Genomic DNA, 27732 nt, shown 5'->3' with positions numbered 1-27732 from the left:
AGGACACCATGGAAGAAGCCACTGCTGTCCAAAAAAACCATTGCTGCACATCTGAAGTTCGCAAAAGAGCACCTGAATGTTCAACAGCGCTACTGGCAAAATATTCTGTGGACAGATTAAACTAAAGTTCAGATGTTTGGAAGGAACACACAACAATATGTGTGGATAAAAAAAAGGCACAGCACACCAACATCAAAACCTCATCCCAACTGTAAAGTATGATGGAGGAAACATCATGGTTTGGGGCTGCTTTGCTGCCTCAGGGCCTGGACAGCTTGCTAGCATCGACAGAAAAATTACATTGGAAGTTTATCAAGACATTTTACAGTAGAATGTTAGGCTATCTGTCCGTCAATTGAAGCTCAACAGAAGTTTGGTTATGCAACAGGACAACCCAAAACACAGAAGTAAATCAACAACAGAAATGCTTCAACAGAAGAAAATGTACCTTCTGGAGTGACCTCAACTCGATTTGAGATGCTATGGCATGAGCTCAGGAGAGCGGTTCACAACAGACATCCAAAGAATATTGCTGAACTGAAACAGTTGTGTTAAAGAGGAATGGTTCAAAGTTCCTCCTGACCGTTGTGAAGTCTGATCCGCAACTACAGAAAACATTCGGTTGAGGTTATTGCTGCCAAAGGAGGGTCAACCAGTTATTAAATCTAAGGGTTCGCATAGCTTTTCTACCCTGCACTGTGAATGTTTACACATTGTGCTCAATAAAGACATGAAAACATACCATTGTTTGTGTGTATTAGTTTAAGCAGACTGTGTTGGTCTATTGTTGTGACTTAGACGAAGATCAGATCACATTTTATGACCAATTTATGCAGAAATCCAGGTAATTCCAAAGGGTTCACATACTTTTTCTTGCCACTGTGTGTACAGAACATCAGGAACACCTTCCTAATATTGAGTTGCAACCCCTTTTGCTCTCAGAACAGCCTCAATTCGTCAGGGCATGGACTCGACAAGGTGTTGAAAGTGTTGCACAGGGATGCTGGCCCATGTTGACTAATGCTTCCCACAGTTGTGTCAAGTTGGCTGGATGTCCTTTTGGTGGTGGCCCATTCTTGATACACACAGGAAACTGGTGAGTGTGAAAAACCCAGCAGCGTTGCAGTCCTTGACACGCTCAAATCGGTTTGCCTGGCACCTACTATCATACCCCGTTCACAGCCACTTAAATATTTTGTATTGCCCATTCACCTGGTCAGTCTGTCATGGAATGGGCAGATAAAAAAAGACGTGATCCATATGCACTTGAATGGCAGACGCTTTTTCTGCGGTTAATTTTCATGCCAGCCAGGTAGGCTACTCTGAAGTTAAATATATATAAATATAGAAAGCCTATAGAAAGCTGATGGGATCCTTTTTAATAGAGGCCATCAAAACTCTGTATTCTTACGCAATTGCATAGCCTATAGAAATGTTGTGCAACATGAGCTTATAGGAACACTTATTTCATTCCATGAATCACCCAGCTACAAGGAGCTGGTTCTCACTGTGCAACAGGTGATCCTATTCCGGTCTAACTCTGAATGCCAGGGCTCTCATGAAGTTTTTGATTCGATTTTTGATTGTATTTGCATTGATGTCAGAATGATTAGAGGGACAATAGAACTGTTAGCAAGTTTGGTAGGCTACCAATGACTATCAGTGGCATCACAGTTTTGGAGAAGCCTAGTTATCGCAAATCAAGGGTCAAATGTAATTTTTCTGCGGTCATAACTTGTGACTGCCGGTGTGGCGCTAATATGCATAACACTTTAATAATAAAATTAAATCTAATCTTACAGTATAATGACTGAGGGTACTACTGACAGTGGGTACCATGTCTCGTGTGAGCTGCTGGATGAAGAAGAGGGTCTTCTTGAGCAGGGTGAGTCCAGTGACCATGTCCCCCTCTGAGCCATCTCCTTGTGGGCTCAGGTCGTCCAGATCATCCAGCCTCTCGGCCCCGGGACACAGGTACCCACTGAAGGACAGGGACTGGACGCCCAGACGCTCTGCACTGTCCTGCCGCGCACACAGGAACTTCACCATCAGGAACTGGGGGAGGGCGGGGAAGAGAGTCACCTCACAGTTATCAGTATGAGTGTTACATAAATGTGGATGGTGGGACTATTCTTACACCGCTAATTGATGGATTCACACAATTAACATTACATATTGGGAAACATAGTAATATCTGATTTCTGCACATAGATACTCTTATTTGATTGGTAGATGGGGAGGAGAGGGAGGAGCAGGGGAGTTGAGTGTCAGAGAGAGAAAGTATTGAAGAGTGGTTGAATGAGAGGAGGGAGAAACAATAATTTGGACAGGGCAGAGAGCGATAGTAAAACTAGAAAAAAGAGAGAGATAGAGAGCGCGAAAGAGTGTTGAGTACCTTTGCAACGCGACAAGTCTGCAGTTTGATCTCCACATCGTTCCAGTCATCCTCCAGCTCAAACCAGCCAATGGGCTCATCCTCCGCCTGCAGTGGAATCCTCAGACTGCAAGGTAGGTCACATGACAAACCAGGGGTCAGACATTCATATGGAACTGTCATATTCATTCATTCGGAACAGGTCACTATACTGACTCTAGTTCAAGGCCTCGTTTTATACCAGACCTTACGAACATGGGTAGGATGTCTGGTGCATGAGATGACTGTACTACTACCGAGTTAAATCCAGAAGAAAATAAATAGGCAGTTCATCTGGGTTCAACAGGTACCACTCCAGGGAGGTCCTTACTTGTCTTGCACAAACTCCTTGTAGTCCTTGTAGTTCCAGGAGTCATACTTCTTAAACCTCTTGAAGTGTTTTTCTGCATCAAAGGTGTCTCCTTCACTGTAGGCAAACACCAGGCCACACTTTGCTCCAATGGCACCTTTACGGACCTGTTGAAAAACACAGATCGTATGGGAGAAAACAGCAAATGGTAGGGAGCAAAAGTGCAAACACACACTATGCCACAAATAGACTGATAGAGGATGCTTAATACTTCATGAGAACCCCATTGCTGTGAACACCAATGCACTACTGCAATATATGAACACTACACACACACTCACTTTAACCTTCATCTGAGTGACCTGGAAGTTGCTCTGGTCTTCTGTAGACAGGATCACGCTAGCTCTCTTCTTACCACTTTCTGTGAGAAACCCTGTACAGAACATTAGAGCAACTGATTAAGCATGCAAACTCAAACATGCACATACTTGGAGAGCGTGAACGAGAGAGAGAGAGAGACAAGAGAGACTGCAGTAACTATACCGTCTCCAGTGGCGGCGGATTCAGTCAGCATGTTCTCTGGTCCCGACTTCTCTTCTTTGCCCTTCACATCACAGGCCTGCAGGTGCAACTGAAGGGTCTTCCCTAGAGTAGGGAACAAGACACGCAATCACTTCAGAACAGCCATATCTAAAGGTCGATGGTCGCAAACCATTTGTAATCTAACTAGGGTTGCAAAATTCTGGTAAATTTCCCCAAATTCACAGGTTTTCTAGAAAACCTGGTTGGAAGATTCCCGGAATCAGGAGGGAATATTCAGGAAATCCGGAATCCTCCAACCAGAAAATCCAGAATTCTCAAATTCTTTGTATCCCTAAAGTTTTCTTGTGTCCCACAAATACGTTTCTATCCAGGAACTAGTGTCTACAAGTGATTCAAAAAGAATCAGGCTTGATCCTGGCCCACCATATTGGAAACACTGATCTAAAACATAATCACAGCACCATCGCCAGAATTGTCGGGTCAGCAGCCCATTGCCTCAACTACTACGGCCATACGGCATGAGGGACATAGTGGATAAGGTAAGCGGGGTTGGCTGAAGACCGGGAGAAGGAAACTGTAAGCGGGGTTGGTTGAGGTTACCGTTGCGATAGAGCAGGCGCAGTCTGACTGAGGCCATGGAGGAGATGAGGGACGAGGCTCTGTACTCTGCCTCCAGGTGCTCACTGATACCAGACAGGGATTGGAGGATCTTAGCCACACTGCCCCGGGCCAGGGCAAAGGCCAACAGGGTCAGTTCTGCATCAGGGGTCACACAGCAACTACAGGGGGATGAAGAGAGAAAGAGGGGGAAAAAATGGTGTGAGGCTGAGAGTGATTGAGTGTAAAGACAAACAGAAAGATGGTGAGTGGGTGTGAGATATACATAAGATAGAGTGTGCGAGAGAAAGAAAGTGCGAGACAGTGTGTGAGGGGGAGAGAAGAGAGAGAGGGGGGGTGCGTGTGTGCATGTCTACACGCGAGAAAAAGATAGTGAGAGAGTATTTACAAAGAGTTAAGGTAATACAGTGTATGTGTATGTGTGCTCACACACACATACACATGGATTTTGTATAGTAGAAGATACAGTATGTGATGGTAGAGTAGAGGCCTGAGGGAACACATTTAACATGTTGTGAAAAGTGTTCTGAAATGTAATGTCATGTAATATTTGTAATTGTATATAACTGCCTTGATGTCGCTGGACCCCAGGAAGAGTAGTTGCTGCCTTGGCAGCAGCTAATGAGGATCCATAATAAATAAAATAAATATCAACATAATCATGTAAACATGGTAGGCTCCGAGATTATCAGCATAGAGAGGCCAGTGTAATGGTGTAATCACAGGATCTACGCATTATTCTGCTATTCTCATTTGAATGTTTTTAATTGTCAGTCATACTCATTATATAGTTACTACTACTATAGACTTACTCTGCTATTCTGAGCAGGAACCCGTCCACCTCCTCGAGGATGTTCATGGAGAAGAACTTGGGGAATTCGGTGGACGACGGCGTTAAGGACAGTGGTGGCATGTGCTTTAAGGCTTTTCTACGAGGAGGGAACAGAAGAAACCAAGCTCTCAGACACAGCGCCACAACAAAAAGTCAAGTCAAAGCATTCAATTACTGGTGACAAAAGTGAAATGCTGCAGAACCTCTTCATAATCATGACAACTAGGAGTTGTTCCTGGTTAGGTCAAGTGGTCAGAAAAAAACTCCTGGCCCTAATGATGATCCCTTCATACGCATGCAATAGACCCATTCATAACATCAGAGCCCGTATCCACAAAGCCTCTCAGAGTAGGAGTTTCACCTTTTAGATCATAATGAATAAGAATATATAGGGACAGGTGGGGACCTGATCCTAGATCAGCACTCCTACTACGACCCCTAAATAAGCATGACATAGCACCCTTCCATAACCCTGTCTCTAGTTGGTACTCACTGTGTGCTCTGTAGGACAGTCTGTGCCAGGACAGGGTTGGTCTCCATTGAGGCTGTGACCAGGGAGGTGAGCAGTGACAGGTACCAGATAGCCGAGGCATCAGACACAGACACCTCTTTACTCTTGGTGATCTGGTAGCCCAGGGTCTTCAGCCCGTGGATCCGCGTGTCACAACCATCACTCAGGCACCGCTTGATGTTGATCTGGATGTCTGGAGGCCACAGAGCGGAATGATTTGAATGGCGTGGGATAGGATCCGACAGAAATACTTGACTAATCCCAGAGGGTACATGTCTTCAGTTTGTGGCGAAATCTGCACGGAGCCTTCACCGTGCACTGCCACTTTAAGAGCGCATGAGCAGTAAGGAAGGAGGAAATAAAGAGAGCTCATTCAGCTCTTTGGGGAGGAGCTCTTTGGTGGCGCGACAGTTTGATTGTGTGTGCTGTGCTGCAGAAGTTTTGTTTGTTTTCAGCGTGTGTAGTTTATAGAGTGTTTAACTCAATCATCGGTGTAATCGCTCTAGGTCGTGGTTGTTTTCATTTGGGAACACGCCCGTTATGGATCGCATGGATTAGTAGCAACATTGTTGCGAAGCTTTAACATACAAACCATCGGACAGTCAGACAGTACACCTGCACGCCTGAAGACCACAGCTAAGATCTCTCTTGTTCGCTTTCTCTTTTTCTCTTCCCTCTATCGTTCCAGTGCTTTACCCTGCAACAGACTCTCTATTTTTCCAATGCACTTCCCATTGAAGTTCATTAGAGCTGGACTATTATTGCCCTGCCAGAAGTATTTGGACATTTTAGTTAAAAGGGAGGTTGCTTGCAAGTTGTGTATTATTATGTGAACTGTATTGAGGTGTACTAATGACATGTGGCCGAGAAGACTGGACATTTTTAAGGCCTTTGTTGTGTTGATGAACACCCCCCCACATTCATACCCTCTGCACTCATCCACTAGAAAATAATACAGATTATTGCAAATCCTATGTTGATGACTGGGTTCGTTCTTGTATGAAGTTGCTGTTGAATTGCTCTGCCATTATTAGTATTAGTATTATTGTATGAGGTATTCTTGTTTGGGTTACCCCTGTGCTGTGATGTGGGTTTTATATGGTGTGTATTATTTTTTCTCTCCACTGGCTATCTGGGAAACAGGCTACCCTCTAGGCAGTCTCTTCTGCTGATGTGTGTGGGTCTGGTAGTGGTACTCTCTCTATTCTACTCTTTTCCTTTCGGCATGGTTAATACCTGCCTGGCGCCCGAACAAAATCTTTCTTTACCCCTCTCTAATAAATAACGCTACAAGTTGGCACACTGAACAAAAACATATTAAACTAAAAACTCTGTCACCAGGGGTGGTCTACAGCCTGATGAATTGAGTAATAAAATAAATAAACACATCTAAAACTAGATAGAAAGTATGCAGAAAATATCATGGATATACGTTTTGAAATAACTGCTCTTTTTCGCCAATGAATTTCAAAATCCCAATGTGGCCCTTGAGCCAAAAAGTTTGCTGACCCCTGATGTATACTGTATTCAAAATCCAGGGAGAATCGATTTCAAACAGAAGCTTAACCAGAGAAGCAGACTTCTAGCCTCCCCAAAATACTAACTGGAGGAACTGGATGAATTGAGTAGTGTGTAATAAAGTAGGAGCTTTCACATTAGACTCATGATCCGGGTGGATTGCACCCACATCGATCTGTATCATTATTTTCTGGAGTTAAAGGCCCTTGTGACATGCAGGCAGGCAGACAGCGACTGACTCACAGGGGTGAGTGATGTTGGCGTTCTCCAGCAGGGCCACGTAACCTGTGACGTTGGAGGGGATGCGCACATCCTTGATCTCCTGCAGCGATCGCCGGTTCTTGCCCACGGCCACCGACACCAGCTGGGGCATGTAGCTGTGGTCGTTGGATGCCACTGCGATGGCCAGGCGACGCAGCACCACGTCCGGCTTCATCTTCAACCTGAAAATACGACGATAAGGTCAAATGAAAAGTAGGGCCCCGAGTTTAACCTGAGAATGTGACTTGATCAGGTAAAACTCATTGCCCTAAACATGACACTTTAGCCTGGACACAAGGAAATCAAACAACATTTGAACTCAAAGATAATAGTGTACTCAAAGATAAATATATATAAATAAACTACAAAGGTACATTAGAAAGCTAGCCACAGCTCCCTTTCAAGCTGGATGTGAACGGCTTGGATCTAACCCTGATTAAAAAGCCATGCTTGTTAGCTGTTGTCTCTCACCTTATCCAGTGTGAGCGGGCGCTGCCGTCTGACTGCCAGAAGGTCACAGTCTCTCCGTTGGTCATCTTGTGGATGTCCGTGGCATTGGACGAAGCTTCTATGAAGTTGTAGCACTGTGTGACCACCTTCACTTTATCCACCTCTGGGTCCCGGTTCAACTCTGCCCTGTACTGGATGTCTAAGTCTGGGAGGAGGGAGAGAGGAGAACCAGCCCAATGAGACAAACTGAGGTGTTGTTTCATGGTGAATAAAGGGTAAACTAGTATTACATGACATTCATGATCTGAAGATGTGTGTAATTGATGTGTAATAATAGGTTGTTAGTACACGGCAATCTCCTTGTGCTAATTTAACAACATTCATGTTCCCAGAGGGTATTCTATCGATATTTTATAATACTTTTTGTTCACCTTTCTCCTTCTGAAGGAGGAACTCTAGGAAGTCCTGCACCACAGTAGACCTCATGGTACAAATGCTGTTGTATCCCTCTAGAACAGGGAAAGGGATGGCACTACTGGGAATACGGTTCCTGTGGAGGAACTTCAGGATCTTTGAGGCGTGCGCTCCCAACCTGTCTTTGGACTTGGAGAATATGTCAACAAATCCTAAAATAAAGAAGGAAGATACACATATAAGATGTATCATGCTGTTGGTGAACACAGAAATCCATTTTACCTACATCTTTGCCTATCCCTCTGTCCTCTATGCCCTCTGCCCCTATCCTTTCCCCAGTCTTCCTATCGCAACTCCCCACAATGTACAGAATACCCACCACAACATAACTCCCCATTAACCTATAACATACATCAGTATCACATTGGGTCTGTTCCTACCTGGGGTTAGGGTGCATGCCTGGAGTTGTCTGATCACGTGACTCAGCTCTCCCTGTAGATTGGCCCCGTTGGAGTTCTTCAGAGCCATCAGCATGTTCTCGACGTCCACCACTCCATCTCCCTCTGCGTCAAACTGACCAAAGGCCTAGGGCAGGGACAGAGAAACATGAGGAAATACACTCATAGGGACATAGACATTCAACTACGCAGGTTGTTCACCTCTGCTTCAGTCTACACTAGGACGTCACCTGGGTGACAGGGTTAGGAGAGAAGCTAATATTTTTGACACACTGACCTGAGGTGGACACATTGCCAATGCCTTGACCCCCCTGGCCTCTACAACAATCTTCCCAGGAAAGGCCCGACAACTGTCAGCTCAGGATAAAAGTGACACAGACCCTAGAACCAAAACATGGAGCTATTTGATATCTGCCTATGCTGATAATCTGTTATGAGATTACACTATATTTTTTTTGTGTCTCTCTGTCAAACCAGACAGGTATACTGTTTCTATGGATTGTGGATGTTACTGTGAGTCAGGATTCCATAGCATTCTGAAGCATGCCTACCCTGCCATAGGCACACAATGTCCTACATTGACAGAGATAAAGGCAAAGCTATTCATTACGGAGCAGGTCCTATTCATATATCAACTCGTGACAGAAAACGTAGCTAAAAGGTCTACAAAAAGTACAATGCAGCTTGTTGTAGATAGAGCAGAAAATAGGAAGGTTTGGCATCAAAATATCAATGATCACTGACAAACGTAAAGGTCTGACAGCACATAATGTCCCTTTATGGCTCGTGGTGTCGTGACACACTTATTGCTTGGCATGGGTTAGTCAGAGGACATGTAACCAGGCCTACAATGTAAACAAAACACTTTCAGCCACTCAGCTGCGAATCACATAATGGTGGACACTCGCTCTTCCTATGATAACATTGAGGTATAAGAAATATTGTGGGCTTTATATTATGGTAGTTATCGCGGAAATACTGTACCTCTTCGCACTCATCTCGCGGAGCGTCTCGGCTCTCGAGCATCTCGCAAAATTGTTCCACATTTACAGACTCCTCTCCCCGGCTCAACCGATCCTCGAGCCACCGCACCAGGACGCCCTCATTCCCGGCCAGGACCGACTCAGGAATGGCGACCCCCGAGTCGCTAATGCGGGCCGCCGCCTCCCTCAGTTTGACTTGCTCTAAAAGCACCCCTGGGGTAGGTGGTCCGCAGCCCGGCACTGGAGGGTTATTCGATCCCCTTCCACTCCTTCCAGAACCAGAGCCTCCACTGTTAGCAACGCCGACGCCCGTGGCCGCAGAGGCCGGACTGCCTTCCGCGAACCCGGGGCTTTCGGCTTCGACATCCTCCTCGTCCCCACTACCACCTCCGCAGCCGCTCTCTGCGTTTCCCATGTTGTATAGCGGCCTCTGGCTTTCCTAAAATTCGTAGAGGTCCGGTTGGAGACAGTTTTGTAAACGGGATTGAAAAATCCACAGCCCTTTCCAACCTGTGTTCTTCCGTTTCGTTCCACTACCGCATTGACGTTCAGTACGTGCCCTACTAGATCGCTCGCTACGTCATCAGAAACTTTGGACCCAATGGGCGGAGGTGTACGTTCTAGGCCCGGATCATGAAATAGCTTAGATGCATATAGAAAACAATATTTGATGTAGGCCTATTCTTATATAAAACTATTCATGATATAGCTGCAGTACAAAACTCTCAGATTCACGATTATACCGTGCATTGCTGAACGTGCGGACACCAAGCCAAACCAGGGAACTATATAAACTATGTGGTTTGTAACTCTGCACTGATGTGAGCATGCTCAGTGGATTAAACGCATACCCGGAAATAAAAATACAGAAACGGCGATTATTTTTAAACATGTTTAATTCATTGACAAAATGTAACGGTACATGACAAGGAATAGCTGAGCTGCGAAGGCTTCGACATAATGCTAGGGTTTATAATTTCATTTATTTGTGTATTAGTGGCAATACTAATACCACAGATGAGAACATCTTTACTATTACTACACCAGGACTGTGCCCACATCACTGACGACCTGTGCAGCGCATAACCAAAGAGGAGTTATCTCTGTACAGCGGAGAGAACAGCAAGGGCCTTTACCTGTCCATCCAATAATGTTTACATATTTTGCACAACTCATCTCATATGTATATATTATATTCTACTGTATTTTAGTCTATGCCGCTCCGACATTGCTCGTCCAAATATGTATATATTCTTAACTCCATCCTTTACTTTAAATGTGTGTGTATTGTTAGATCTTACTTGTTAGATATTACTGCACTGTTGGAGCTAGAAACACAAGCATTTCGCTACACCCGCAATAACATCTGCAAAACGTGTATGTGACCAATGGGGACTTTACAGATACCAGTCTGACTGATGATGTGTCCAGTCTGACCTCTGCTCAGGTGGTGTCCCTGTAAGACTAGATGACCTTCTATCACAAGGACTACAAGCCTATGGGTGGGTATCAATGCCTGTAGGCCATCGTATCTTCATACGAGGGTCCCATGCATGGTCCATTTGACCAAGGAACTTTTGTCATTGATACTAGCACAGTTGTCATTATTGCACTCAATACTAGCCTGGGTACCAGTCTGTTAATGCAGTCTTTCCAACTCCTTATAGAATTGTGATGCATTTGCAAGCAGTGAAGTGCAATGATACTTATTGAACAGACGGGTACCCAGGCTAGTTCATTACATACATGAACATAAGGTTCAAAGGCCCTTGCAGACACCCGAGAACCGAGTTTGGAAAACCCTGTGTTAACCCAAAAGGACAATAATATACAGAGAATCCTTTGAAAGTTGTGAGATTCAAGTCCTCCCTCTGTGATATGCTGCAGGCAGACAGGTGGGGGCAGTTTTACAGTGACGGTGGAGAGCCCACAGAGGCCTTGCTGCAGGTGGAGGCAGCCCTGGAGGAGGGGCAGACACTCAAGGACCAAGCCCAGGCTGAGAAGTAACACCTCCCAGCCAGCAACTCAGAGTGGAGTGCTGCCAGGAGAGGACGGGTCTGGTGCTCCACCAAGAGGAACTGACATCATGGTGCACAGAGAAACTTTGTGCATGTTTGACATTGCAGTCGGAAGTTCAGGCGACTACCGACTGATTGATCTACAAATCACCCTGAATCATAAGTAACTACTCTTTTATTATTTTTAGATCAGTCAGTAACAATCAACAATATACCATGGATTTGATGTTCTCGACCACGGCCATTGTATTTACTAGCCTAAGGTTGATGGTGGCAATGTGTGTGGGCCCTAACATGCTGAAGGATATCATACACTAGGGGGCGCTAACTCAAGCCTAAATAACATTAATCGTTGCCTCCTATCAACTAGTATGGATAGAAGCATTCACAGCCATCATAGAGATCAGTCTATGCCCTGGAAGCATTACTAGGGAAGTGTATTTTTAAGCATGTAGCTCTGATTGGACTGTTCTTTTCTCTCCTCAGTGGTGGAGTGCAGAGAGACTAGGCCGGCGTACCGAGGGTACTGTTCTCTCTTGGCTCGGGCAGCTCTCACTGTGTATGTGTCCAGAACTCCTCCACAGTGAAAAACCCTAACATCCAGGATTATGAGGGCTGCCCCCCCCGCTCACGCTGAGTCATGTCCTGTCAGAGAGTAGAGGGTGAGGTTAGACAAAAGGGGGCTCTGTGAAGGCTGGGCCACCTCACACACAAGGGCCTATATACTGTTATCTAAAACTTCCCAAGAGTTCTGAATTAGAATGACTGGATATCTGATTGTTAGTTTGAAGATAACCTCTGTTGAATGGTTTTTGTTCTTTATGCATGTACATTTTAGTTTAATTAATATGCAATATGTCAACTAATTGCAAGTGCAAATAGCCAAATACTGTACACTCAATAATTAGGAATAGAAGGGAAGTGTTTTATACTACACGGAACCAAAATATAAATTCCACATGTAAAGTGTTGGGCCCATGTTTCATGAGCTGAAATAAAATATCCCAGAAATGTTCTTTGCACAAATAGTGTATTTCTCTCATTTTGTGCAAAAATGTGTATTTAATCCCTGTTAGTGAGCATTTCTCCTTTGCCAAGATAATCCATCCACCTGACAAGTGTGGCATATCAAGAAGCTGATTAAACAGCATGATCATTACACAGGTGCAACTTGTGCTGGGGATAATAAAAGGCCATTAATGTGCAGTTTTGTCATGACACAATGCCACAGACGTCTCACATTTTGAGGGATCATGCAATTGGTGTGCTGACTGCAGGAATTGAATGTTAATTTCTCTAGCATAAGACTCCAAAGTCATTTTAGCGAATTTGGCAGTACGTCCAACCAGCCTCACAACCGCAGACCACGTGTATGGCATCTTGTTGGCGAGTGGTTTACAGATGTCAACGTTGTGAACAGAGTGCCCCATGTTGGCGTGGGGTTATGTTATGGGCAGGCATTAGCAAAAGACAATGAGCACAAATGCATTTTGTTGATAGCAATTTGAATGCATATAGATACCGTGACGAGGTCCTGAGGACCATTGTCACGCCATTCATCAGCCGCCATCACCTCATATTTCAGCATGATAAAGCACGGCCCCATGTCGCAAGGATCTGTACATAATTCCTAGAAGCTGAAAATGTCAAAGTTCTTCCATGCCCTGCATACTCACCAAACATGTCATCCATTGAGCATGTTTGGGATGCTCTGGATAAACAGCGTGTTCCAGTTCCCGCCAATATACTTCGCAGATACATTGAAGAGTGGGAAAACATTCCACAGGCCACAATCAACAGCCTGATCAACTCTATGCAAAGGAGATGTGTCGCGCTGTATGAGGCAAATGGTGGTCACACCAGATACTGACTGGATTTCTGAGCCATGCCCCTCTTTTCAATTCAGATAATAAAAATGCATTGGTCACATATACAGTGCCTTGCGAAAGTATTCGGCCCCCTTGAACTTTGCGACCTTTTGCCACATTTCAGGCTTCAAACATAAAGATATAAAACTGTATTTTTTTGTGAAGAATCAACAACAAGTGGGACACAATCATGAAGTGGAACGACATTTATTGGATATTTCAAACTCTTTTAACAAATCAAAAACTGAAAAATTGGGCGTGCAAAATTATTCAGCCCCTTTACTTTCAGTGCAGCAAACTCTCTCCAGAAGTTCAGTGAGGATCTCTGAATGATCCAATGTTGACCTAAATGACTAATGATGATAAATACAATCCACCTGTGTGTAATCAAGTCTCCGTATAAATGCACCTGCACTGTGATAGTCTCAGAGGTCCGTTAAAAGCGCAGAGAGCATCATGAAGAACAAGGAACACACCAGGCAGGTCCGAGATACTGTTGTGAAGTAGTTTAAAGCCGAATTTGGATACAAAAAGATTTCCCAAGCTTTAAACATCCCAAGGAGCACTGTGCAAGCGATAATATTGAAATGGAAGGAGTATCAGACCACTGCAAATCTACAAGACCTGGCCGTCCCTCTAAACTTTCAGCTCATACAAGGAGAAGACTGATCAGAGATGCAGCCAAGAGGCCCATGATCACTCTGGATGAACTGCAGAGATCTACAGCTGAGGTGGGAGACTCTGTCCATAGGACAACAATCAGTCAGTCGTATATTGCACAAATCTGGCCTTTATGGAAGAGTGGCAAGAAGAAAGCCATTTCTTAAAGATATCCATAAAAAGTGTTGTTTAAAGTTTGCCACAAGCCACCTGGGAGACACACCAAACATGTGGAAGAAGGTGCTCTGGTCAGATGAAACCAAAATTGAACTTTTTGGCAACAATGCAAAACGTTATGTTTGGCGTAAAAGCAACACAGCTGAACACACCATCCCCACTGTCAAACATGGTGGTGGCAGCATCATGGTTTGGGCCTGCTTTTCTTCAGCAGGGACAGGGAAGATGGTTAAAATTGATGGGAAGATGGATGGAGCCAAATACAGGACCATTCTGGAAGAAAACCTGATGGAGTCTGCAAAAGACCTGAGACTGGGACGGAGATTTGTCTTCCAACAAGACAATGATCCAAAACATAAAGCAAAATCTACAATGGAATGGTTCAAAAATAAACATATCCAGGTGTTAGAATGGCCAAGTCAAAGTCCAGACTTGAATCCAATCGAGAATCTGTGGAAAGAACTGAAAACTGCTGTTCACAAATGCTCTCCATCCAACCTCACTGAGCTCGAGCTGTTTTGCAAGGAGGAATGGGAAAAAATGTCAGTCTCTCGATGTGCAAAACTGATAGAGACGTACCCCAAGCGACTTACAGCTGTAATCGCAGCAAAAGGTGGCACTACAAAGTATTAACTTAAGGGGGCTGAATAATTTTGCACGCCCAATTTTTCAGTTTTTGATTTGTTAAAAAAGTTTGAAATATCCAATAGATGTAGTTCCACTTCATGATTGTGTCCCACTTGTTGTTGATTCTTCATAAAAAAATACAGTTTTATATCTTTATGTTTGAAGCCTGAAATGTGGCAAAAGGTCGCAAAGTTCAAGGGGGCCGAATACGCAAGGCACTGTACATGGACAGCATATGTTAATGCTTGTGTAGTGAAGCTTGTATTTTTTTGGGGGGGGTCTGAACAACAGACGCATATCTATATTCCCATTCATGTGAAATCCATAGATTACAGCCTAATTAATTTATTTCAATTGACTGATGTCCTTATGTGAACTGTAACTCAGTAAAATATTTGAAATTGTCATGCGTTTATATTTTTCTTCAATTGACCACACACAAAAAGAAACATGTTTTATAAAACACGTTTGTACTTCCATCTAACTGGTAATTGTCAGAGGACATTCATTTGTGGTTAAGACAAAGGACAGGAGCGAACATGTGCCATGAAGTTGTTTTTGTCGCACTGCTTTGCTTTATCTTGGCCAGTTGTAAATGAGAACTTGTTCTCAACTGGCCTACCTGGTTAAATAAAGGTGAAATAAAAAAAATATATATATTTAAAAAATGAAACAGACTTGCCAAACGTGGGTCTGTTGTAGACCCACTTCCTCTCTAACCTGTCAAAAATAAAAGTCCCCCAAAATGTATTCCTTTATTGTCCACATGGCACATGTATAGGACTTTTATTTTGACATGATGTAAGCAGAATGGAAGTTGGTCAACAAGAAACACACAATTGGAAAGTTATTTTGATAATACGATCCTTTAGATATTTTCTCAAATGAACCCAATCATCCTGCCCACCGGAATAGTAAGTTGAAATGGAATTCTATTTAACTTCTGGTTTCCCGCTTACTGTTTTTGTGCAACCCAATACAATTGAGAGAAATGCTAGTGTATGCTAAATACACTCACGTTGCTAAAAGCAGTTAGTCTTGGACATGTTTGTATTTAAAGTACAGAGCCAAAAACAAGATCCTGTTCTTATTTGATGACCTTTATGTAAAGTCGTCCTCCCTTTCGCAAGGAAGAAACAGGCTAGATATCTGAGCATACTGAAACAATGTGCATAAAAGATTAACAGAGGCAAATATTTCAGTTGTCACAATTACAAAAAAAGCTAACTGCATTAAGTACAAAACAGTTGTAGTGGTCAAAAATATTATACATTTATCTGTACAATTTAACAGACCACTGACAGGCCAGTGGCAACCACCAACTCATTCTCACATTCTCTCCCCTTATGATCAGAAATGTAATGTAATCTTGATAAAGTGCACCTGTTAGGTTTTGAAATCAAGAATCAGGAAAAAAAGAAAGAAAAAAAAATGCCTTGTTTTCTTGACACAGAATAATAAACCTAGTTCTGGATTTGAAGAAGGCATCAACATTTTCATTGAAATTTATTTTTAGTCAAGGACTTCGCTTAATCTGGTCCGGGGAAACCAGACTGGTAGGTCAAGACAACACCTGAATTGAGGCAATACCAATTGTTACATATAACAAATCCCCAACAAGAGGACCGTAGGCCCGGATTAAATGGAATGTACATGTCAGTGATCTGGGTGGCAAACATAATTCATGAGGACTATGATATAATAAAAAATGTATACGCTACAAATTAAATGACATGCATTGACAGGCATTTTATCAAACGTATAATTTCATAGCGAGGATTATTTAGCATTTGGGACTAACAAAACCTTAAATGGTAAAGGTTCTCAGCCTTTCCAGTTCTCATGGAAAATACATTGATTACACTTAGTAGTTGAGTGTCTTGTCCCATTTACCGATTAAGTGGTGGTCTATAAATGCTTATGAGGTTGTTTTATGCAGTTACATTGAAATCATGTATCTCTTTCTCCTTTTTTTTTACAAGCAGAGAGTTAAAATTGAGTGTTTCATTAATATTTTAATCATTGAATCAAAAATGTAATGTTGAAGCATTGATTAAAAAAATATCTATTATTTTGTGTGTGAAAAAGCTGTAGTCCCAACAACAAAAAACATGATCTGCTTCATAGTAACTCAACTCTATTCCCTTAAAATCCAACACACCGGCCTCTAATTCTTATTAGAACCAGCCACACAGCCAACAGTAAAAAGTTGAGAGCAAAACAAAGTGATCATCTTAAATTGACAGAAGTAGAACAGAGATGAACACCTGAAAACACTACAACAGAGGGGGTAAACCCAGCCCTGCATCACAATAATTTGTTATTTTTATCAGTGGGCACCGGTGAAATTTGTATAGCAATTCTTTCTTTAAAATCCATGAAGGGAAGTCGGGAGAAATGACAGATTGTGATGCAGGGCAGGTCTTGGAGAGCAGCAGGTGTTTTGCTTTCTGTCTCAGCAGCACAGTGCAGTGATGGATTCATTTGATGAGTGGGCCAGTGAGTGGCTGCTACTGGAGAAATACTGTCTGTTCGTTTTTCAGCTCCCAACAGAGACAAGGGTCTAACCGCTCCTGCAATCTGACACCATTACATGTTCATCATTGATTCTCATGATTCCTTCAAACACTTGATAAATTCTATCTTGGGTCAAAACCATGATCAGTCCTTAGTAAGACAATCTGAAGAACATCCCCCCCCCCCCCCCCCCCCCCCAACTAGCCCAGTCCTGGAGTCACTAAGCCACTAAGCAAGCGTTTCATTTAATCCAATTTCACATCATGATGACTGATCAAAAAAACATGTTTTATAAATTCTACTTCATAAGTCCTGCTAGAACTTTAACATATTTGTATAGACTGGAATGACTAGTACAGAGGTTGTGGTCCGTCCGATACTCTGTCCAATAACTTTCCAGGAAGTTAGACCTGGCTGCTACTGCCGCGCCGCCACCTTGCCTGGTGTTGCCCAGCCCACAGTGCCAGGGTGGTGAGCCAGGCACGGCTGGCACCCCATAATGGGAAGATGAAGGGGGAGGGAGGTTCGGATGGATGGAGGGCATGCTGTCCGGTGCTGTTAGGACACCCCACCCAGAGTCAGTACGTCGAAGCAGATGTCACAGACCCTCACAGGCTTGTTCAGGTCAAACTTAATGATGGGGATTTCCTTTATGGAACACTTGTGGCAGAGCAAGCGGCCGCAGTGACGGCTGGGTGGAGACAGGGAGCAAGGGGAGGGGGGAGCGGAAGGAGATGAGTAAGAAGAGCAGAGTGGGGGAGACAGAGTTAGGTATTAAAGGTCAACAGGACAGACTTTCACTTCACTTAAAAAGGGGCAATCAGATGTTCTAACGATAAAAGCACCACCCGCCACTGTTTTGGCAAAATAAAATAAAAATGTAACCACTCAAATTCAGATATAATATTTGACAAAAACTATTTCAAACCTTGTGTGGGAATACTTTGGAAGAGATTAAATCACATGGAACTGATTTGCTGGAGTTTTTACAGTCGTATGTCCATAAAAAAATAAAAATACAATCACCTGCGAGTCGCCAGTTGGGGAACCCTGCTATAAAGTATTTGTTTATATTTACAATGTAAAACATTGGAGTAAAATAAGCTGATATTTTGGGTTCTGAAGTTCAACCAAGCTCACGGAGGCATTAATCGTGCTATATTACTCAAGGATCAATGGCGATACCATTAATTCATTTGTAAGTTAATAAAACATGTTGCAGATTGCCCCTTTAAAAAGGACTGAAGCAGTCTTTATTAGTAAACAGTTTTTCCGGTTCTTACCAGTGATGTTTTCTTGTGGTGACTCCAAACTTGGCAGCACATTCATAACAGTTTGAGCCATCACACCACGGGGGCTCTTTGGACAACATATCTAAAACACACGAAAGGTAAGGTCACCTGCATAACCCTGGTTATCTGTTAATATGAGTGAGATGTATCATGTGGGGTTTGCTACTCTATTGGAAGTACCTATCAAATGCTTCTCTGTCGTAAACAGACTGGTAGCGGCGAATGAGGAGACACCCTCACTTCCATAAAAGGAGCCACTTTCCCATCCTCTGGTTATCCTCAAGCATGCTTCTCTTTCTCACGCTCTTGCAAACAGGAGAATGTGGGATACAGCTCAGTCATTATCAAAGAACCGGGGTTACGCAAATAACCTTAAGTTCTCTTTCAAATACACGTGGGGATATGGCCTACTCCGGTTTGGCAAAGCATCCTCTCCAAAACCAGGGTAGTCCCAACATCAGCACCCCTCAGGTCCCAAAACTATAGGAGTATGCACCGACACAACCCATCGGGTTGCAGGGACACAACCCATCTGGGAAAAAATTCAAAAGTGAAGGAAGCCCAGTACATGCCGCACAAAAACAGTGCACAAGAGGTAAATTTGTCTGCAGGAGTGCGCTCTTCAAAGCCCCTCCGAAGGCCATCACCCTTGCCATTATAAATAAATATAAATGGTCCCCATGATCAGGCAGGATATAGTCGAAAAGAGAACGATTAGGTTTCCCCAGCGCCCGCTGTCGGGAAAACTGGAGCAGTGCATACCAAAACTGGCTAGACTGACAGTCCGCGCCATAGCAGTCAGAGGCAAGAGGCCATAGGCACGGGGTAATAAGAGCCACAGTGGATGGCAAAAGAGATTGCCCTACTGCTCCATGTGTTGATGAGACCGGAGGGAGTGCTGACATGCTGACTTCTACCATTGGCTAAAAACCTGAGAAGGCGCTGGGGGGAGAGCTTGAGGGAGGCGGGCACTCGGGGGAGGACACACATAGTGTGTCTACTCCATTCTCTCATTTGAGCACAGTCATAAAAGTGAGCTTCTGCACAGATAGTTTTTTTCTTTCTTAATGCTCTGCATTCCCACTGCTGCGAAACTCAGAGTGGAAGGAGTAGCAACCGTTAAACCCAAAGAGAAAGAGGGTGGGGCAGAAAGCCGTAGACCCAGCACACTAGCTTCCTCAGCCACAAGGGCTGCGCCCTAGGTTGGCCGACACTTACCTTCCTTAGGAGGGTTAGAGGGCTGGATCCTTGATGCGGCTGCAGTGTAAAACTGCTTCCCAACAGGTTTGAACTGGTTCAGGGTCTTAGCCTGAGTTTTGGCAGACTGTTGTGTTGCAGAGGACCTCATTCCCCCAAGGCCAGCTCTTTGTTCCCTGCCAGCTGTGAGCAAGATGCAGGAACCAACAGGCTGCCACAGGGGCCCAGGTCTGCGGGGCAGCAGAAGTTGAAGACTTCGCCACCTTTCTTGTGCATCTCACACTTGTGCCACATGGCGGCAACTTTTGTTGTTGGCTATGACTGATACGTACTTCTGGAGGCTGTGCTATTAGGATACGGAGTGGAGACAGTGCTTGTTGGCGACTAACATATAACTCACACAGCCTTGGTTTGAAAATCAAAAAAGGTGCAGAGGGCACAGCTGAACATTATGTGAACCATACCAGATAGCCAAGTGGTAAAGCCACCCTTGTCCCGTTAGCTAGCTGTTTCAAGCCATCTCGTGGACCGGATCACCACCTAGCAGAGCCGGCTCATTAAGCACAACGCAATCAATGCTAGGCAAAATACCAGAGCTAAGCTAGCAATAGCCAGACTGGTTAGCTAGCTTGTTTTAGCAGTGAGTACTAGTAGACTGGCCAAGCACAGGCCGGTACTCAGTAAAATCTCACTCGCAGGACTTGTTAGAGAATTTCCCATTGCAGGGGCCATAACTCTGGGGGAAAAGCATTACATAACCAGGTTATGCGTGCTAGTCAACGCTTACCCATGAGGCTTTAGGTGTTGCTAGCTAATGTTCACTCACCTAGCTGCTGAATGGCCGAGCTTGCCAGCACCACGTTAGCCAAAGACAACAGAGTGAATAGCGTTGTTTCTTCGGGTTTGAGAGTCTCTTTTTACCATAGGACTGTAAGGTGTAGCTGGTCAGTTTAGCCAATGAAAGCGAGTGAATGTTAGGTGTACTAAAACGAGAGAAGCTTTTCAGCATTGCTGCAAATTAGCCTTGAAAGGCCTGAGCTACTTCACTAGATGACTCGCGGCTAATGGCTAGCTGAAGTGAGCACTATGTATGAATGCTATAGCCGTGAGGCTAGTGTAGACGTTAGCTAGCTAGCTAGCATCCACTTCGTGAGGCTAAGCGTAATCTACAGCTAGTATAGTGCTATCCGAAAGTAACAGCATGGGTGCATTGTTCAAAATCGGGCTGAAAATCTCCACAACCATAATACCGTGACACTAAACCAGTCAGTCGAGTCAACACAAAGGAGTGAACATAGGTTGTACTAAACGAGAGAAGGGAGCAAGCAATACTACCGTCTGGGCAGGTAGGGAACTTGTTTCTGCTTTATCTAGCCATGCTAATGCAATGTATGTGTAGGTAGGAATGCTAGTGTGGTTAGCCTGCTTTCCAGCGAGCTAGCCACTGTAAGATAGCTAGTTAGAAGCCTCGGGGCTAATGCTAGCTGGGGTGAGCATAGTAATGCGTGCGCTAGCATCTACCTCGTGGCTAAGGAATGCTGTGTCTAGCATAGTGCTAGCCAAAGGGAACCGCATGGGGGCAGTTCAGCTTAGGGTAGGTATTCTCCCACGACTGCAGTGTCGTGAGGTTAGCCAGTCGCTCTAGTTAATACAAACAAATAAACGTAGGTTAAACGAGACAAGAGAAGGGAGCTAGCAATATTACTGTGTTGCAGGTAGTAATGCTGGTGTGGTTAGCTTTCCTGTGGAGTTAGCTAACTAGCAGCTACATTGTGGTGAAGGTATGCCGTGGCGCGCTCAGTGTTGGCTGAAGGAAACCGCGTTGGGGCAGAGTTGCCCTTTAGATTATGCTCCCGCGACCGACGGAGCCTTGATGCAGAGACGGTCGGTCTAGTTAACGCAACGGGTAAACGTAGGTTAAACTAGACAAGAGAAGGGAGCTAGCAATGCCACCATGTTGCAGGTAGGGTATTCTAGTGAGGTTAGCTTACCTCTCAGCGAACTATCCATGTTAGCCTTGCAGTGTGGGCTAACTGAGTCTCAATAGCTAGCCGTGAGACAGAAGTAGAAAAGGAATTTCTACATGAAAAAAACCCTTAAGATTAGTACTCAACCAGCGATATCCTTCACGGTTCACTTGTAAGCAGATTAAGCAGGCAAACAGGTATCCAGCCGATATGAGGAGAGCTAGAGTAGTGAGGAAGAGAAGCAATAAAAAACAAAGGGTGGGAGAGCGGCTCTTTTTGATAGGTATTCCCAAGAGACAAGGCAGTCCTAGCGATACATCGAAAGAAGTATTTGAAAGCAAACACAATGAGAATTGCTCCCCTTCTTAAAAATACCTTAAAATTGTACCCACCATGACGATCATGATTAATGCATGGATCAAATGATCAAATAAACTCTTCTCTATGCTTAACTGATATATAACTACTGTAAACTACAGACTGTGTTCTTATGAACTGTACTCTATGCCGAACTACTGTACAACAAACCAATTGCAGCGAATAGCATATCTATTCAAGGAGTACACCAGGACCAAGCGTCTCACCTAGAAGGCGGAAGAGCAGCTGCTTGGTGGCTACTTGGTAGTTGAAGATGTTGATTCCCTGGTTGTTGTTGAGGCCCATACGAGCTCCAGACCTCACAATGGCACGACAGAGGTTAGCATTGCCCTTCATGTAGGCCAGCAACATAACTGAGGAACAAAAATGTTTGATGTTATTCTTTAGAACAGGGGTGTCAAACATATGGCCAGCGGGGCAGATCCCGCGGGTGGTTTGAGCAAAACATTTATTTTCTGCCATTGAAATTACTTAAACCAAATTGAAACGGTGTATAAATGATAATGGATCTACCTACATTTACAGTCTTCATTCTGTCCAACTTGCTACGAGTCATCGAAACGAAAGCTAGACAGTCAGGGAGCATCAAATTCCAAAAGCGAAGGAAAGAGGACTATTTTTAGCTCATTTTGACCGTGAGGAAATAATACATTTTATGTTCGAAACCACTGTTCTAAAGAATAACATCTTAACATCAGTAAGAACAAGAAAGAGGAGAGAGCACACCCCCATCCACATCAACAGGGCTGTAGTGAAGCGGATCGAGAGCTTCAAGTTCCTTGGCGTCCACATCACTAAGGAGTTAACATGGTAGACACACACCCGCACAGTCATTAAGAGGGCATGACAGCGCCTCTTTCCCCACAGGAGGCTGATAAGATTTGGCATGGGCCCTTAGATCCTCAAGAAGTTCTACAGCTGCACCGTCGAGAGAATCTTGCTTGGCTGCATCACCGCTTGGTATGGCAAATGCACCACCCTCGACGACAAAGCGCTACAGAGGGTGGTGCGGACAGCCTATTACATCACTGGGGCAGAACTCCCTGCCATCCAGGACCTCTATATCAGGCGGTCCAAGTGTAAGATCAGAACAATTGCCAAAGACTCCAGACAACCAAGCCATAGACTGTTCACTTTGCTACCGTCCGGTAAACAGTACCGGAGCATCAGCTCTCGGACCAACAGGCTGCGAGACAGCTTCTATCCCCATAAGAGTGTTAAATAGCTATAAGACTACTAAAAATAGTTAAAGGTAGAATGTGCAGAAATCGTTAAGCAATTTCCTTGTTGCTAAAATTCTAAAAGTTCACCCAATTTCAATTTATGCAACAAAACAAGCAGTCGTGTAGAGAATCATTGTACCATCTAAACTGCTGTGAAATATATTTTCCATGACCCAAAATATTACATTTTCTGCTGTTTGAAGCTGGTGTCCAAAACCAAAAGTAAATAACGCAAAAATGAAACAAGCACGGGAAGCATAGATATAGCGCACATTAAACAGATCTACTGCTTTTTAGACTTGCCTTCATAGAAAATGACAAATCAATAAATCACATTCCTATGTGAATTTGGTCGGGTCGCCCAAAAAGTTACATATTGCAGCTTTGATCAATGGTTACCCGGACTATCTGCACTGATCCTATCTTGCAGTGACTATGCACACTAACAATACTATATACAGTGCCTTCAGAAAGTATTCACACTCCTTGAGTCTTTCCACATTTTGTTGTGTTACAGCATGAATTTAAAACCGATTAAATTGTGTCACTGATCGACACACAATACCTCAATGTCAAAGCGGAATTTTGTTGGTAGACATATTTGGAATGTAAAGATACCTTAATATAAAATAAAAAGTAAAAGTGAGTCACCCAGTAAAATTCTACTTGAGTCAAAGTACATATAATTTACAAAAATCCTTTATAGTAAGCAAACCAGACTGCAAAATGTTCTTGTTTTTTACATTTACGGATAGCCAGTGGTACACTCAAACACGCAGACATCATTTACAAACAAAGTATTTGTGTTTAGTGATTCCGCCAGATCAGAGGCAGTAGGGATGTTCTCTTGATAAACGTGTGAATTGAACCATTTTCTGTCCTTCTAAGCATTCAAAATGTAATTTTACTTTTGGGTGTCAGGGAAAATGTGTAAAGTACATTACTTTCTTTAAGAATGTAGTGAAGTAAAAGTCAAAGTTGTCAAAAATAAATCGTAAAGTACAGATATACCAAAAAACAAATGAAGTAGTACTTTAACGTATTTTTACTTAAGTACTTTACGCCACTGAATGCCTTTGGACAATAAGTATTCAACCCCTTTGTTATGGCAAACCTAAATTACTTCAGGAGTACATATACTCTTAACAAATCACATAATAAAAGTTGCATGGACTCATTCTGTGTTCTATAATGATTTATGAGCAACTACCTCATCTCTGTACCCCACACATACGACCATAGTGAATAGTAGTGATTTAGAGCACATATTTAATCAAAGTCCAGGAAGGTTTCTCAATGCCTTGCAAGAATGACATTAATTGGTGGATGTGATTTTTTATTTTATTTATTTTAAATAAGCAGATGCTGAGCATGTTGCAGTTATTAATTAGGCTTTGGGTGGTGTATCAATGCACCCAGTCACTACAATGATAAAGGTGTCCTTCCTAACTTGCAGGAGAGGAACGAAACTGCTTAGGGATTTAACATAAGACCAATTGGTGATTTTAAAACAGTTACCGTTTAATAGTTGTGATAAGAAAACGCCAATACCAATTACTGGAGGACCAAAAAAATCCAATACCAATTAAAATCGGTATAATATATTTTTTTAATATATACAGTGGGGCAAAAAAGTATTTAGTCAGCCACCAATTATGCAAGTTCTCCCACTTAAAAAGACGAGAGGCCTGTAATTTTCATCATAGGTACACAGACACAATGAGGGAAAAAAATCCAGAAAATCACATTGTAGGATTTTTAATGAATTTATTTGCAAATTATGGTGGAAAATAAGTATTTGGTCAATAACAAAAGTTTCTCAATACTTTGTTATATACCCTTTGTTGGCAATGACAGAGGTCAAACGTTTTCTGTAAGTCTTCACAAGGTTTTCACACACTGTTGCTGGTATTTTGGCCCATTCCTCCATGCAGATCTCCTCTAGAGCAGTGATGTTTTGGGGCTGTTGCTGGGCAACACGGACTTTCAATTCCCTCCAAAGATGTTCTATGGGGTTGAGATCTGGAGACTGGCTAGGCCACTCCAGGACCTTGAAATGCTTCTTACGAAGCCACTCCTTCGTTACCAGGGCGGTGTGTTTGGGATCATTGTCATGCTGAAAGACCCAGCCACATTTCATCTTCAATGCCCTTGCTGATGGAAGGAGGTTTTCACTCAAAATCTCACGATACATGGCCCCATTCATTCTTTCCTTTACACAGATCAGTCGTCCTGGTCCCTTTGCAGAAAAACAGCCCCAAAGCATGATGTTTCCACCTCCATGCTTCACTGTAGGTATGGTGTTCTTTGGATGCAACTCAGCATTCTTTGTCCTCCAAACACAACGAGTTGAGTTTTTACCAAAAAGTTCTATTTTGGTTTCATCTGACCATATGACATTCTCCCAATTTTCTTCTGGATCATCCAAATGCTCTCTAGCAAACTTCAGATGGGCCTGGACATGTACTGGCTTAAGCAGGAGGACACGTCAGGCACTGCAGGATTCGAGTCCCTGGCGGCGTAGTGTGTTACTGATGGTAGGCTTTGTTACTTTGGTCCCAGCTCTCTGCAGGTCATTCACTAGGTCCCCCCGTGTGGTTCTGGGATTTTTGCTCACCGTTCTTGTGATCATTTTGACCCCACGGGGTGAGATCTTGCGTGGAGCCCCGGATCGAGGGAGATTATCAGTGGTCTTGTATGTCTTCCATTTCCTAATAATTGCTCCCACAGTTGATTTCTTCAAACCAAGCTGCTTACCTATTGCAGATTCAATCTTCCCAGCCTGGTGCAAGTCTACAATTTTGTTTCTGGTGTCCTTTGACAGCTCTTTGGTCTTGGCCATAGTGGAGTTTGGAGTGTGACTGTTTGAGGTTGTGGACAGGTGTCTTTTATACTGATAACAAGTTCAAACAGGTGCCATTAATACAGGTAATGAGTGGAGGACAGAGGAGGCTCTTAAAGAAGAAGTTACAGGTCTGTGAGAGCCAGAAATCTTGCTTGTTTGTAGGTGACCAAATACTTATTTCCCACCATCATTTACAAATAAATTCATTAAAAATCCTACAATGTGATTTTCTGGATTTTTTTTGTTCTAATTTTGTCTGTCATAGTTGAAGTGTACCTATGATGAAAATTACAGGCCTCTCATCTTTTTAAGTGGGAGAACTTGCACAATTGGTGGCTGACTAAATACTTTTTTGCCCCCCACTGTATGTGTGTGTGTATATATATTTGTAATAATGACAATTCCAACAATACTGAATGAACACTTATTTTAACTTAATATAATGCCTAAATAAAGTCAATTTAGTCCCAAATAAATAATGAAACATGTTCAATTTGGTTTAAATAATGCAAAAACACAGTGTTGGAGAAGAAAGTAAAAGTGCAATATGTGTAATTTAAGAAAGCTAACGTTTAAGTTCCATGCTCAGAACATGAGAACATATGAAGGCTGGTGCTTCCTTTTAACATGAGTCTTCAATATTCCCAGGTAAGAAGTTTTAGGTTGTATTTATTATAGGAATTATCGGACTAGTTATCTCAGTATTGCCAGCCTAATATTGGGAGTTTATAGGCTTGAAGTCATAAACAGCGCTGTTCTTCAAGCATTGCAAAGAGCTGCTGGCAAACGCAGGAAAGTGCTGTTTGAATGAATGCTTACCACCGCTCGCTCAGACTGCTCTATCAAATATCAAATCATAGACTTAATGATAATATAATAAACACACAGAAATGCGAGCCTTAGGTCAAATCCTGAAACTATCATTTCGAAAACAAAACGATAATTCTTTCAGTGAAATACGAAACCGATCCGTATCGAACGGGTGGCAACCCTAAGTCTAAATATTGCTGTTACATTGCACAACTTTCAATGTTATGTTATAATTCTGTAAAATTCTGGCAAATTAATTAAGGTCTTTGTTAGGAAGAAATGGTCTTCACACAGTTCACAACAAGCTAGGCAGCCCAAACTGCTGCTTGCACTGAATGCAAGAGAAGTGACAATTTTCCTAGTTGATATTGCCTGCTAACATGAATTTCATTTAACTAAATATGCACGTTTAAGAAAATATACTTGTGTATTCACTTTTGGCAAAGTTGAAGAAGGCTGTGATTCGATGATAAATTAACAGGCACCACATTGATTATATGCAACGCAGGACAAGCTAGTTAAACTAGTAATATCGTCAACCATGTGTAGTTAACTAGTGATTATGTTAAGACTGATAGTTTTTTATAAGATAAGTTTAATGCTAGCTAGCAAGTTACCTTGGCTCCTTGCTACACTCACGTAACAGGTGGTCAACCTGCCACGCAGTCTCCTCGTGAATTGCAATGTAATCGGCCATAATTGGCATCCAAAAATGCTGATTACCAATTGTTAAGAAAACTTGAAAATCGGTGTTGCCAATTAATCGGTTGACCTCTAATACTAACCTAAATGACAGGGAAATTACGGAAGCCTGTATAGAATACAAATATTAACATATATTC

The 27732-nt window shown here is 43.1% G+C and overlaps 2 protein-coding genes and 1 long non-coding RNA gene across 6 annotated transcripts in view; 1 reads left to right on the top strand and 2 right to left on the bottom strand.

Moving 5' to 3' along the window:
* The window catches only part of zzef1 (zinc finger, ZZ-type with EF hand domain 1), a 51214-nt gene extending 41320 nt beyond the window's left edge, over nt 1-9894 (bottom strand). For 2 of the 3 annotated variants that reach the window (XM_021624238.2, XM_021624239.2), the window contains exons 1-13: nt 9313-9894; nt 8311-8455; nt 7888-8082; nt 7478-7661; nt 6989-7188; nt 5210-5420; nt 4697-4813; nt 3867-4045; nt 3267-3368; nt 3065-3156; nt 2745-2890; nt 2396-2501; nt 1828-2055 (exon numbers count right to left, since the gene is read on the bottom strand). In XM_021624238.2, the coding sequence (XP_021479913.2) occupies nt 1828-2055; nt 2396-2501; nt 2745-2890; nt 3065-3156; nt 3267-3368; nt 3867-4045; nt 4697-4813; nt 5210-5420; nt 6989-7188; nt 7478-7661; nt 7888-8082; nt 8311-8455; nt 9313-9726 (2319 nt within the window). In that variant the 5' untranslated portion in view covers nt 9727-9894. The remainder of the gene's footprint in view (nt 1-1827; nt 2056-2395; nt 2502-2744; nt 2891-3064; nt 3157-3266; nt 3369-3866; nt 4046-4696; nt 4814-5209; nt 5421-6988; nt 7189-7477; nt 7662-7887; nt 8083-8310; nt 8456-9312) is intronic. The other variant, XM_021624240.2, reaches the window with a different exon arrangement.
* Nucleotides 9895-10118: 224 nt separating this feature from the next.
* LOC110537825 lies at nt 10119-12372 on the top strand. Its single transcript, XR_002475680.2, has 3 exons — nt 10119-10813; nt 11199-11492; nt 11816-12372. It is a non-coding gene; the product is annotated as an uncharacterized LOC110537825 (long non-coding RNA).
* Nucleotides 12373-15411: 3039 nt separating this feature from the next.
* LOC110538909 (rabankyrin-5) overlaps nt 15412-27732 on the bottom strand; it is a 41984-nt gene continuing 29663 nt past the window's right edge. Inside the window, exons 23-25 of one of the 2 annotated variants that reach the window (XM_036937852.1) lie at nt 22219-22365; nt 18462-18552; nt 15412-17869 (exon numbers count right to left, since the gene is read on the bottom strand). In XM_036937852.1, coding sequence (XP_036793747.1) covers nt 17737-17869; nt 18462-18552; nt 22219-22365 — 371 coding nt within the window. In that variant the 3' untranslated portion in view covers nt 15412-17736. Of the gene's footprint in view, nt 17870-18461; nt 18553-22218; nt 22366-22529; nt 22580-27732 lie in introns of those variants that run through there. The other variant, XR_005035030.1, reaches the window with a different exon arrangement.

The sequence above is a fragment of the Oncorhynchus mykiss genome, chromosome 12 (assembly GCF_013265735.2).
Source record: "Oncorhynchus mykiss isolate Arlee chromosome 12, USDA_OmykA_1.1, whole genome shotgun sequence".
Lineage (NCBI taxonomy): Eukaryota > Metazoa > Chordata > Actinopteri > Salmoniformes > Salmonidae > Oncorhynchus > Oncorhynchus mykiss.
Note: the sequence above shows the minus strand (reverse complement) of the source record. Positions and strands in the feature narration are given on the sequence as shown.